At 39.8% G+C, this 13593-nt stretch overlaps 1 protein-coding gene across 2 annotated transcripts in view; it reads right to left on the reverse strand.

Moving 5' to 3' along the window:
- The window catches only part of ADAMTS12 (ADAM metallopeptidase with thrombospondin type 1 motif 12), a 533606-nt gene that overhangs the window by 198043 nt on the left and 321970 nt on the right, over window positions 1–13593 (reverse strand). For both annotated transcript variants that reach the window (XM_036758046.1, XM_036758037.1), the window contains exon 12: window positions 11255–11424. In XM_036758046.1, coding sequence (XP_036613941.1) covers window positions 11255–11424 — 170 coding nt within the window. The remainder of the gene's footprint in view (window positions 1–11254; window positions 11425–13593) is intronic.

The raw sequence follows: 13593 nt of genomic DNA on the forward strand, positions 1-13593 counted from the left end.
AAAGGTTTTTCTAGGAGAGAAAAATGTTCTTCCTTGTATTTCAGTTTTGAAAATGGATTTCAAACAGCTTTAATTTGGATAAAGGCATTTGAAGGTTTTCTACTTCTTAAAATTTGCATGTAAACTATTGCTTAGGTGACTAGGATGTGATCCTCACATTTCTGTTGCTTTAAAGGTTTACATAGAACATGTGAGATAGGTAGGAAGGAAAGAAAAAAGGAAGAAAGGAATAGAGAGAGCATGAGAAGAAGGAAGGAAGGAGGGAAGGGAGGGAGGGAGGAAGGAAGGGAGGGAGGAAACACTCATTAAGTATCTGCCACAATATGATGTGTTAGGCACTTTACAAATATCACCTCCTTTGTTCCTCACAACTATCCTGAGAGGTAGGTGCTATTATGATTCCTATTTTACAGATGAGGAAACTAAGGCAGAGGTTAAGTGACTTTTTCAGGGTCACGTAGCTAGGAAGTGTCTGAGGCCGAATTTGAACTCAGGTCTTTCTCACTCTAGGTCCAGTGCTCTATTCACTGCACTACCTAGATGCCTTGGAAATGCAAAAGTTACAATTATATGGATGAGAGAGGCTACAATTTATTCAAGGTCACAAAGTGAGTCAATGTGGGGTAGGATTCAAATTCAGATTGTCTGATTTTTGCTCAAATGAAATAATATCTGTAAAAGTGTGCAGTACAGTTCCTGGCACCTAATAGACTGTTAATAACTGCTTGTCCTCTCCCTGGCCCAGGTCTGTTTTCACTATACTATGCTATTCAGGCATTTTCCTGAGTCCCGAGTAAATGAAAGATTTCAAAAACAAGACCACAATTCACTTTCAAACATTTCTGATTATCAACGGAAATGGGCTGGGGGCTGCCTCTGTTACCTTGGACCATCCATTTCACCTTTGAGGTGCCCCACTTTCCTCATGTGAAAAAGGACAAGGGTTGAACTGGAAGAAGAAAATTCTATACTCTGTGTTTGGTACATGCCTGCCAGAAACCAATTTTTATTAATCTAGATTAAACTAATTCTAAACATTTCTGTTTAGAGAGAGGTCAAAAGACAGGCAGAATTACCTCATACCTTTGAAAATCTCCCTAATAAAGCCATCCTGGAGTAAATGAGATGGAAACATTTCCTAGTCAGGACTAAGCAGGGGTTCAGAATTTAGTTAACATTCTCAGGACAATAACACCTTAAAATGTTGGCATACCTGAGAAATTAATTTTCCTAAACCAGAGGTGTCAAACACCTGGCATCAGAGAGTGGGACTGGAGCCAGATTAAATGTACCTGGGAAGTGTTTTAACAAAATAAAAAATAAATACAATAAAATATAAGAAAATAATGTTAATTTGTAGTTTTCTAAGTCAATGTGTGGTGAACTTCACACCATAATTCTAAATCATTCAATCCCTATTTTCCCACTTTTTCTAAGGCTGAGATTCTTAATAATGGTAGGGGGAGGGGTTGAACCCCTATGGAAGTTCTGTGAAGTCTATAGACTTTTGATAGTGGATCAGTTATGCTGGTAGAGCATCTGTAGGCAGGAAGACCAGAATCATGCACAATCTAGCAGCAGGTTGAATAATTTTACAGTAATTTTGAAGTAGTGGATGAGCATAAGTGACATTCTGATATATCTCTAACAACTGTAACGTGATATGAAAATATCTACTATTTCTGTTGGGGAAGAGATTACAGGTATTGCTAATACTACTGTGATTTGGTGCTAACATTCATAATGGAAGAAAATTCTAAATTTCCGTCAGTGTTGAGTGAATATAAAGATGCAATTTGTTTCCCATTCAGGTCCACAATCCTCCTGCCCCACCCCCCATTGATATGCTCTGCTCTAAAGGAGTCAAAGGTGAACTCAATACATAGTTTCACTGACAAGTAATCAAATTATTCCTTCTCTTAGTCTGATCCTTATTGGAATCCTGTCAAGGCATGGGGAAAGAAGGTACTGATCTTCAGTGGATTAACCATGGGCCCTAGCCTCTATCTAGTCAAGGTTCTAATTCTATCAGTTAAGGAGAACTGAGTTCTCTTTCTGCACTTTTACCCAGTTTCCTCAAGAAAAGTAGTTAGACTTTTGATAAGGACAGAGGATTTAGTGTAGGGACTCAGTTCAGAATCTGATAGTTAAAAATGATTAAGATTTTCTTGCCCAGGCATGGAACCAAAGACATCAGACTACAATAAACCCCTAATATTATTTTGTAACAGGAAGCCAAAAGAGGGAACTGGGGAGGCCACAACTGAATGCTCTCTAGAGTCTGGTCCATCACTGTGACCTTATGACCTCCAAAGGTCCAGGATTCCTAAAGTACAGGATGCTTTGTTAAAAGTAGGGATTCCTAAGGTCCCTAATCACTTCTCCCAAAAGGAATCATTCCTTCTACATGAATATGCAGCACTACTCCCATTTTCCCTACCATCCTATTCCATTTGGCTAATTCTTGATATTGTATCAGAAGAAGACTATAACCACATTGCACTAGCTCTAAATTAAATCCTTCTTGGAAAGGTCAATGGCAACAAGCACCAGCAGGCCTGAATGGTAAGTAGCAGATGAGAAAAGTAATTTACCTAAATGATGCCATATGAGGCTCATTGTTAAAGGGGGTAAAAAAGCATTTCGATGGAGAGGAAAATTCCAGGAAACTCATAGCACTCAGTACAGATACCAGTCATTTCCTAAAAGAGGATGGAGGAGAGAACAAATTTCATTCACCAAGAGCTAATAAGGTTTGCTTCTCCTTCGATGACCAGTCAGGAGATCAAAGAAGCTCTATAAACAGTCATTTAGTCAAAGCCATTAACATTTTGACTCAATAAATAGTGTAGTCTGCCAATTGCTACGTGACCTAAGTCAATTCACTTCATTGTTCTGAGATTCTTTTTGCCCCTCTGAAAATTAGGGCACTGGTCCCATCCAGTCCCGTCTAGAACTATGGTCCTATGATCTCATTTATTTTAGTCCCTGGGAAGCTTCTAGGTGAAAGTGTTGGTACTGAAAAACAAGGATGGGCAAGTCAGCTCAGGGGAATATGTTTTAAATTCATCATGTTTTTCATTTTCTGTGTACATGACCAGCATGGGAAGCAGGCTGTGAGGAAATGGGAGGGGAAAATAAATTGTGCTGATAAAATTTATACATACAGCATCTCCTCAGGTGAGCTAAGAAGCCAACATTGGCCACAGTATGGAATCACAGAATCTCAACACTAGAAGATCATTTGGAGATCATTCGGTGCATTCAGTGCCTTCATTTTATAAATGAGGTTCATGGAGACAAAGTGAGTTGCCCTAGAACACACAGTGATTCAGTGAAATATGAGAAGAATATATAAAGAGTCTCGGAGGTAATGGAGGGTGGCTGAGTACAAGCACAAAGTGGGTTGACAATGTAGTGTTTAGCTTAATTCCCTCATGTTTGAATACAGTTTCAGTCCTAACAGGTTCAAAAAGCTTAAAGCAAATAAAGAGGGATAATACAGCCTATCCTTCACCTAAAAACAGAAGTATTTTTCCTATTTCTAATTTAATCAAAAGAATTATCTGAATTATAGAATCACAGAAGTTCAGAATTGAACATGACCTCATCTGCCATCTAATCCAACCCATATCCAAAAAAGAATTCCAATAACACATTCACCACATAAAGCTTTAATGCCACTGGGGATGTTTTTCAGTCCAATACTTCTTTGTCTTTCTTCCATTTATGGATTTAAAAGCATAAATATTAACCCTATCTCTCCTTCAAATGCCTCTATTTTTGTTAAGGACGCTACCATTGACCTAGTCAAAGAGGCTCATAATTGTGAAGTCATCCTCATTCTTTCACTCTTTCTCATCCTGACTCAAACACCAGATCATTTTCACAGTCTTGTCAATTCTATACCTACAATATCTCTTTTATCCACCTCCTTCTCTCCACTCATGCAGCTACCACCTTAGCTCAGGCCTCACCACCTCTAAGCTGGATGATTGTAATAGCTTCCTAGTTGGTTTTCCTTCTTCCATTTTCTCTATCTTCAGTCATGGTCTACACTGCTGCCAAAATCATTTTCCTAAAGTATGAGCCTGATCAAGTCATTTCCCTCATCAAAAATTTTCAGTGACTCCTTAATATATATAAAGATAAGTATAAATGCTCTTTCGTTGGCAATTTAAGGTCTTCTACAATTTGGCTCCAACTTGTCCCCTTTCATCATTGACAAGGTTGATAAAGTAGTAGATTAGAGAATGCGGTAGTCACACTTTACCTAGATTTTATTAAAGACTTTGACAAGGTATCTCCTACTATTGTCATAGAAAAGGTGGAGAGATGCAGGCTGGATAAAAATGCATTTAGATGGATTCAAAACTGGTTGAGTGGTGTGGCTCAAAAAATAGTAACCAATGACTCCATATAAATTTGAAAGCAGCATGGTGTAGGCAAGAGACAGTAAGTATTTATTAAATGCTCCCATGTTCCAGATACTGTGCTAAGTGCTTGGGTCTACAGTCAAAGAGCAGAGTGAAGAGGTAGATGAAGGTTGGCCCTTCTTTCAATCAAAATAGAGGCCTCAAGAGGGACTTATCAATGGGGGAAAGAGGACAGCCTGGAGAAGCAGTGTTCCAGTGTGAGATGTTAGCAAAGTCCAGAAAGTCAGAGTATGGTGGATAGAAAAGTCAGTTTTGAAGCCAGGAAGATTCGGGTTCAAGTCCTGCCTATTTGATACTGGTTAGCTGTGTGACTCCCAGCAAGTCACTTAACCTCTCAGTTCTTTAGTCTAACCTCTCTATCATAATAAATTGCAGAGAAACCCACCAATACCAACCTGCATTGGTAGGAGTTTCCTCATTCGGGAGTTCCCTACAGAAATGACATATTCAGTCCAATCCCTATGCCCATCCCTTTCCTAACGATTTGGAAGGAGGTCTCTGACAAAGTAGGGGTGACAAGATGGTGTAGTAAATAGAGCACTGGGACTGGAGTCAGGAAGATCTCAGTTCAAATTCAGCATCAAACACTTACTAGCTTTGTGATCCTGGGCAAGTCACTTAACCCCATTTGCATCAGTTTCCTCATCTGTCAAATAAGCTGGAGAAGGAAATGGCAAACTATTCCAGAGTCTCTGCCAAGAAAGCCCTAGATGGAGTCATGAAGAATGGAACACGACCAGCAACAATTCCAACAAAGTGCCTCAGAGATCTGTTTTGAACCAATGCTATTTAACACATTTATTAGTTTCTCAGATAAAGACAGACGGCATCCTTATCAAATTTACAGATGACAGAAAACCAAGAGATAGCTAACACAACGGATGAGAGAGTCAGGATGCAAAAACATCTTGACAGACTAAAAAATTGTTTTGAATCTAAAATATGAAATCTGCTAAAGGGTCATCTAAAGTCTTACATTTAAGTTTAAGAAAACTGTCTTACAAGTACAAGTTGGGAAAGACCTGGTTGGACAGTAGTTTGTAAAAGATCTGAGGTTGTTAGTGGACTGAAGGATCCCTGGGTGTTAACAGTGTGATATTAAAGCCAAAAGAACTAAAGAAATCTTAGGCTGTATTAAATTGAGAGGCCGAACTTCCAGGAATGGAGGAAGTGATCAGACCACATCTGCAATATCATGTTGAGTATGGGGTGTCATATATTAAGGAATTAGCAAAACTGAATGAATGAATTAAAGAAAAACACATTTATTGAACATTGTTAATTTATTATTATTTATTATGTACAAAAGCACATAGGAAACACCTAGAGAATGGGAGTCAGAATCATGAAGAGTTTCAAGATAATATCCTATGCAGATCAGTTGAAGGAATTGGGAATGTTTATTTTGGAGAAGAAAAGACTTAGACGGGATATAATAGCTTTCTACTGGTATTTGAAGGGCTATCTTACAGGAGAAAAAATGGACTTGTTCCACTTGGCCCCTGAGTTCAGAAGTAAGAGTACTGGAGGAGAATTTTCAAAGAGGTAAACTGAGGTGTGATATCAGGAAGATGTTATTAATGATAAGAGTTACCCCAAAGTCAAAAGGGCTGCCTCCAGAGGGAGGCTTCTCCTCCTAGAAGTCCTAAAGCAAAGGTTGGATGGTCATATGTCAAATGTGTTGTAAAAGGTTTTCTTCTTCAGGCATAGGTTGTACGGGGTGTTCTCTGTAGTCCCATTCATCTCCAGAAATCTGTGATAACCTTTGTAGTCATTTTTCACCCTTGCTCCCTTTCACATACTCCACATCCTAGCCAAACTGGACAGCTAATTACTCTCCGTACCCATCATCCTATCTCCTGCCTCACCGAACTAACAAAGAGCATCCCTTGGCTTACTATGCACTCCTCCTTTGGCTCCTCTTTCCTGAATCCTTATCTTCCTTCAAAACTCAGCTCAGATACTGCCGGGAAGCTGTCCCGATTGCTCCAGCGGTTAATGGTTTCTCCCTCCACAAATTACTTTTTTGAATTGCCACATTCCTTATTTGTTTACATGCTGTGCCCTCTTCACTCCAGTACCTAAAAGAAGATGAGCTTCTAAAGGGTTCTCTTCTCATTTTTGCCTTGTACCCCCTATGCCTAGCATCAGCACCTTCCACTGTATGAGATGCATAATGAATGTCACATTGAGTTGAATTATTAAACTGAAAAGTATTTTCAAACTCATTATTTTGTTTGAATTTCATGATAATCTATTACAGGATAAGCTGGACAAAAGTTATTAACTCTATTTCGTAGATGAGGAAACCAGGGTCCAGAGAGACGAAGTCACTAGCTTCGTGGTCATTTAAAGGTAGATCCAGGCCTAGAACCTAGATCTTCTGACTCCTAGAATGCCTTTCCATACCCCTACTCTCTTCACCTAATCTATAACATTATCATCAAAATGTCACACATTAGACCATAAGGATGTAAGCACAGTCACAGTGGGTCAGACCTAGGAGCCATGCAGCCCAATGGTTTGTCCTGGAAACCAGAACTAAGGAAAGTGTTGCAAGAAAGCAGGTTTGACCTCCAGAACGTTGATCTAAGAATTAGGGTTTTCTCCCCAAACATCCAACATTCCCATGTTATAAACCTCAAATACACACACATGTATATTTATGTATGTATATATGTCTATAACATATTCTTGAGTCCTTCTTATATACCCACCAAAAAATCAAAATGAAGTAGGTAAAAATGCCAATTGTCAAGAATATAACATGAAATTAGATGAAGGGGCCTATCAAATTATTCCATCAGTGTACATGTTTTGGTCAGGAAATGCAGATGGAAAATGCACCATGCCCAAAATTGAATAGGAGCAGGAAAATGGGCTAGATTACATTTAGGAAACTTCAGTGTTTCCAATGAACCCAAACTGCCTGTTACCTCGAAAACCCATCTAGTTAACACCATTCTGCTCCCAGTGATGCTACATGGTTGTGAATTATAGAATTCCCTTTTTAGAAACAAGTGCTAGTGACACTTTGCCATTTATATTAACCCATTTGCTATTATGTCACTAGCAGAAGAGTCAGAATGGCACACTAGAGAATTCTGGGTCTGAGACCTACTTGCTGCATGAATTTAAACTCTCTACTTCGGTTTCCTCATTGGCAAAATGGTCATGGGAGAGCAGACAGAGGGCTACCTGTGGAATGAGGATTGAGGTATCGCTTTTCACACATGTTAACTGCATGACCACAACCTCTCTCAGTGCTAAGGGCAACTTTCTAAGGCTGTAAGTTGTGGACTAGTTGCCAATCTGTGCTGATATTGGGACAATATTAATATGCCCCATGCTGACAAAATCACAGATCCATACCCCTGCCTCCTTCTACCCCCTAATTTTTACATGCATAATTTTATGTGATGCTAATGAATTCACCAATCCAATCCTTATATGTAAACTACTTTGAAGACCAGAAAAAAGCACTTTAGAAATGTCAACTATTCTTATTTCCATTGGTTTCAAGGTCCACAAGGCACTTTTCTCACAACACCCCTATGTAGCTTTTGTTGTTGAGTTGTTTCAGTCATGTCCAACTCTTCATCACCCCATCTGAGGTTTTCTTGGCAATGATACTGGAATAGTTTGCCATTTCCTTCTCCAGTTCATTTTACAGAGGAGGCAATAGATTTCTTAACTGAGGGTTAAGTGACTTGCCCAGAGTCAAACAGCTAATGTTTGAGGCTGAATTTGAACTCAGGTAGTTCCTCCTGACTCCACAGCTAGTGCTCATTCCATTGCACCACCTAGCTGTCCCTATGTAGCTAGTAGCACAAACATCATTATCACCCCTATTTTCAGATGACCAAAATTGATGATCAAAGAGGTTAAGGAATTAGTCCATGGTCGCAAAACTTACAAATGTCAGAGTTAGGATTTGAACTTGGGTCTCTCTCCTAACTCTGAGATTGGTACTCCTTCTACTACAACAAACTGCCAGACAACTAAATTAAACATCTTCATGGAGGTAAAGGGGGCAACTAGGTGGCACATGGATAGGGTGCCAGGCCTGAGGTCAGGAAGACTCATCTCTCTGAGTTCAAATATGGCCTCACTTACTAGCTATGTGATCCTGGGCAAGTCACTTCACCCTGTTTGCCTCAGTTTCCTTAGCTGTGAAATTAATTGGAGAAGAAAATGGTGAACCACTCCATCATCCTTGCCGAGAAAACCCCAAATGGGGTGACAAAGTGTTGGACACATCTGAACAACAGCAAGGACAACAAAGGGTAAGAATGTTCCTGCTCTAAGGAGGGCATCAGCAGCAGCATCTTGGAAAATAAAAGACAGAACATTAAGGAATACTCTTTGGTGGCTCTTTAAGTGATGCCCTCAGCACTATAAGGGAAGAGTTCCCTACTCCCACCAGCATGTACATCATCAACGACTCACAACAAGCCTATGATTCAAGATCAGGCAGTGCCCATTTGGACGAGCATGTTAGTTTTTGTTATTTTAGGTTCTCAGGTGTTTAGATTGCATGTGTTTCCCAGGATTCAGACATCTATCTTAGAGAGATACATGGGATTTTTAACCAAAAGTATGAATGGATGATTCTTTGTCAGAATGAGGCAGATGTTGCCTTTGACCACTTTGTAGCTATTTATCTATTTTGGGTTGAAAATCAGTGGAAAGGATAACATTAATGACTGGAATTTCTATAGAGTGCACCACAGTTTTGAAAGTACCTTGTTTACCATCAGCCTGAGAAGTAGGAAGTGTAGGTATTATTATCAGCATTTTATATATGAGGAAACAGAGGGAAGGAATAATTAAACAAATGACTTGGCCAAGCTCACACAGATAAGCTGCAAAGCCACAATTTGAATAAAGGTCTTTAGAGCCAAAATCCAGTGATCTTCCCACTATACCAGAGCCATTCCAAATGCCATGCCACTTCTCCCACAGTCCAGGCATGGAACTTTTATCCTTTTGCTAATAAGTAAAACTTTTATTTCTTATACTCCTAAGTGCATTATAAAGCCAGATACTAGGGGTTGACAAGGACCTGGAAAAATCATCTATTTCTCCCCCTCTACCTTCAGTAAGGACCACATCCAGGCAGATGGGAATCTCTTCTAACTGGTTCCTGACTCATTTCAGTATCAGCAGTTCCCATGGAAGTGAACTTACTTCTTATGGACAACAGGCATTTTTTATACTTTGATTCTTAGACTGTTGTCCTTGCACATGGAGGGTTCCTGGCCATTACTCTGATCATAGGAGATCAGAAAGCCTCTCTGGCCCATTATTCCTGTGTCCTCTTGGACACAGAACTGCTGAGGTTATGCTATCTCTATCTCAATTATACAATGCTGATCCATACAGAATGTACTTTATAGCCAAACATTACCTGGGTTTACCAGTTTTATCTTTGGCTTTGGTATTTCCTCTACTGCTCCAATGCCACATGGAGCGTTCAATTACAACTCTGTGATTTTGGTTGAGCTGATTTCCTTCTCCCCTCTGTTGATCCAAATCTTACCCCTCTTTGAGGCCCATATCAGTTTGATCTCCTCCCAGAAGCCTTCTCTGAATATTTCAGGACATACTCATCTTCTATAAATCTATTTTTTGTACATATAACTAACACTATTGATTGGTTGATTGTTGCTGTTGTTGTATGTCCTTCGTTTGCGAAGAGGACCATGACATCAGGGAGGTGATGCCACGACATGCAAGTGAACAGATTTAAGTGAGGGAGGGCTGTGCAAAGTTGCCAGCCTCACTTTGTCTTCCAGAGCCAACTGCGTCTCGTGGCAAGATATAGATCAGGATGACTGGAGATAGCCCTTGAGATGAATTAGCAAACACCTATCATGTGCCTAAGCCTTTGTTCTCCTACTATTCACATGTGCTGATTGGAAAAGTTCCTTCCCTGGGGAAAGATACAACACGATTATGCTGCTGCCACAGGCCATCATCCTGCAGACTGCTGTGGGTATTGCAAAGTATAGTTACTGAATGGGTACAAGCTAAACCCAAAGTTCCACTTCTGCAGGGAGTGAAGAAAATCAACATCTGGGCAAAATGAAAGCAAAAGTGGACGAGTTCCAATTTTGTGTCTATTTTTTTTCAGATGAATAGGAACAGCAGTGTTCAGAAGCCCTGTATGCCACTCAGATCTATGCCAACATGTAGAAAGTGAAAAGTGATGGTAAGGACGATTTTCATTTCTGTGTGCAACTGTATCCCTTTCATGTCATAAACACTAATAAGATATTTTCCTGTGCAGGAGCTGATAGGCTTCTAACTAGCATGTGGGGTATGGGAAGGGAGTCTTTGGAAACCTCCAGGGCACTGCAGCCCAAGTATGCATTAGCCAGATCATCATGTCCATCTGAACTAAGGTCCAGAGTAAACAACACGCAATTGAGGCTTTGCAGAGGGTCAAGTTCAAGTTTCCTGGCTACCAGAAGATCCATGTCTCCAAGAAGTGAGCTCTCACCAAGTTCAATAATGATGAGTTTAAGGATATGATAGCTGAGAAGTTCATCATTCCTGATGGCTGTAGGGTTAAGTATATCACCAATCATGGCCTCTTAGACAACTAGTAGGCGCTCCACTCATGAGGAATGTCATCTTTGAAATTACCCTGTTTCAGTTTATAAATTCCCAGAGGACTGGATTCATGACCATACTTTTCTCTGTTTAATGTACCTGGCTCAGATGCCATAGGCGATTTGACAATGAAATTATTTCTTGGGGATTGATGGCTGAGGCTCAGGACCTGGGATGTGCTAACTTTCATCATGCCTTACCTGAGTTAAAAACTGGAAACCAATGGTAGAACTCATTTTTGTAGGGAACTGTGTCAAATTCACTGCATTGCATCTGCCGAAATGTAGGCACATCCATGCGGCAGGGGTGGATGTTGCACAGGCGATAGCGCTTCCTTTCTCCAGTGCAATATTTTCCTCCAAACTTGGGTCTGACAATGAAACAGAGCATTTTCAAAATTTCCTCAAAGATCACTTTTTCTGTAAAAAGCATTCACTGGAATTTCTTCCTATGAAATCTCTGCCAAACTCATGTCCTTTTCTGCCTTCAAAAGTCACCTCTTTTAGGAAGTCTTCCTAACCCCATACATTATCAAATAGTCCCTTCTCCCCAGCATGTTTTCAGTACTTCAGCATGTAGTGGTATGTGATAACATGGAAAAAGTGTGGAATAAAGAGACTGCCTGGGAGTTAGGGAAACTGAGCCTTTGTGCTGCCTCTGATGTACTGGCTATGTGACCCAGGGGAGGTACTGGATTGCTCAGTGCCCCTAAGCAACTCTGACTTTAAAAGTTGCAGAAAAGTTGCCAACCTGCATTGACAGAGGGAGTTTCTACTGCCAATATTAATAAAAGAAACATACCTATATCCACATTGATATCATCTATGCCCATATCGACAGAATCTATATCTATACCCATCTATATTTCCATCTCTCTGTCATCCATATCCATATTTACATCCATGTCTATTTCACTGATATAAGACATTCCTTCATACCAATTTGTAGTCAATGGACTATGGAGGAGGAAGAAGGAAGGGAGAAGAGAAGCAGCTAATACTATAAATAGTTATCTCACTTAATCCTCACAATAACTCTCTGAGATAGATACTATTATTTTCCCTATTTTGCATCTGAGGAAACCGGGAGAAAAGTTAAGTGACTTGCCCAACGTCACACAGATGGTGTCTGAAGCATGATTTGGAGTCTTTCTGACTCCAACTTGAGTGACTCTATCTCAATTGCACCACCTATGATAATCCCTAAAAACCATGATTCCATCATGTGAATGCTCCTTCAAGCTCAGACCTTCTACCCATCTGCATTTGGTCTTCATGAGTTTCAGGATAGAAAAAAAATAATTTCTTATGATTACCCTATGGATTTAGAGATGTAAGTCTTTGGACAATAGCCATACAAGCTATTGCTGGACCTATATTTAGAGATTTCCCAAGTTGGAAGGACCTGCCAGGATTTGTGCCTCACTAGTACAACCTTCAAGAAATCATGGTCACTTCATATTATAGAGAAATACTGGAGCAAGGATTCTTAACCTTTTGTGTCATGGACCCCTTTGGAAGTCTTGTGAAGCCTCTGGACTGTTTTCAGAATAATATTCTTAAATACATAAAATAAAATACATAGGATTAAAAAAGGAAACCAATTCTATTGAAATAAAGATGCAGGGGCAGCTAGGTGGCACAGTGAATAGAGCACTGGCCCTGAAGTCAGGAGGACCTGAGTTCAAATCTGGCCTCAGACACTTGACATACTTACTAGCTGGGTGACCTTGGGCAAGTCACTTAACCCCAATTGCCCTGCCTTCCCCCCTCAAAAAAAGAAATGAAGATGTAATTTTTTTCCCATATGAGTTTATGGACTCCCTGAAATCTATCCATGGACCTCTAACAAGGTCCAAGAACCCCAAATTAAAATCCCTGCACTAAAGGACTAAGGTCATCGTCATCATTATCATGATAATAATCATAATTTTAAAAATTTTATCTGGCCCTGGGATTTCATCAGTGAAGGGAACTTTCAATGTTTTAGATGCAGGACTTGAAGCCAAGTCTTCTGACTTCAAGGTCACCCCTCTACATGCTAAGCCATGCTGTCTCTTAACAATGGTGCATGCTTTTTTTATATTAATTAATTATTAAGTTAATGGACAATAAGGTTTGGGACACTGGGGACAGTTATGCTAAATTTTCTCTCAAACGTGCATGCTTTTTCTTTTCTAGGTCACAGTAAAACAAATCTCATTTTCTGATTGTGAGTGGCAGCACATTCTATCATCTTTTGGTGTAGTACTTGATTGCTCTCCAGCACAAAAGGAACTAATACTAAGCATGAGGGTATCATTTGGAGCTAGAAGAAGTAAAAGGATTTAGATCCAGCATCATACAAACATAGAATTTTTTAAATCAGTAATTTCACCATGACACCTAAAGCTTCCAATGGTAAAACTAATTCACTGACCCCTCCCTACCTATTTTTCCCAAACAAGAACTCCAGGATTTTGTGAAACATAGTGTGGAAAACTCAGAATTAGACCATTAAAAGCCTTAGTTAACCTACATTATTAAATATTTCAGCAGTC

The sequence above is a fragment of the Trichosurus vulpecula genome, chromosome 1 (assembly GCF_011100635.1).
Source record: "Trichosurus vulpecula isolate mTriVul1 chromosome 1, mTriVul1.pri, whole genome shotgun sequence".
Taxonomy (NCBI): Eukaryota; Metazoa; Chordata; class Mammalia; order Diprotodontia; family Phalangeridae; genus Trichosurus; species Trichosurus vulpecula.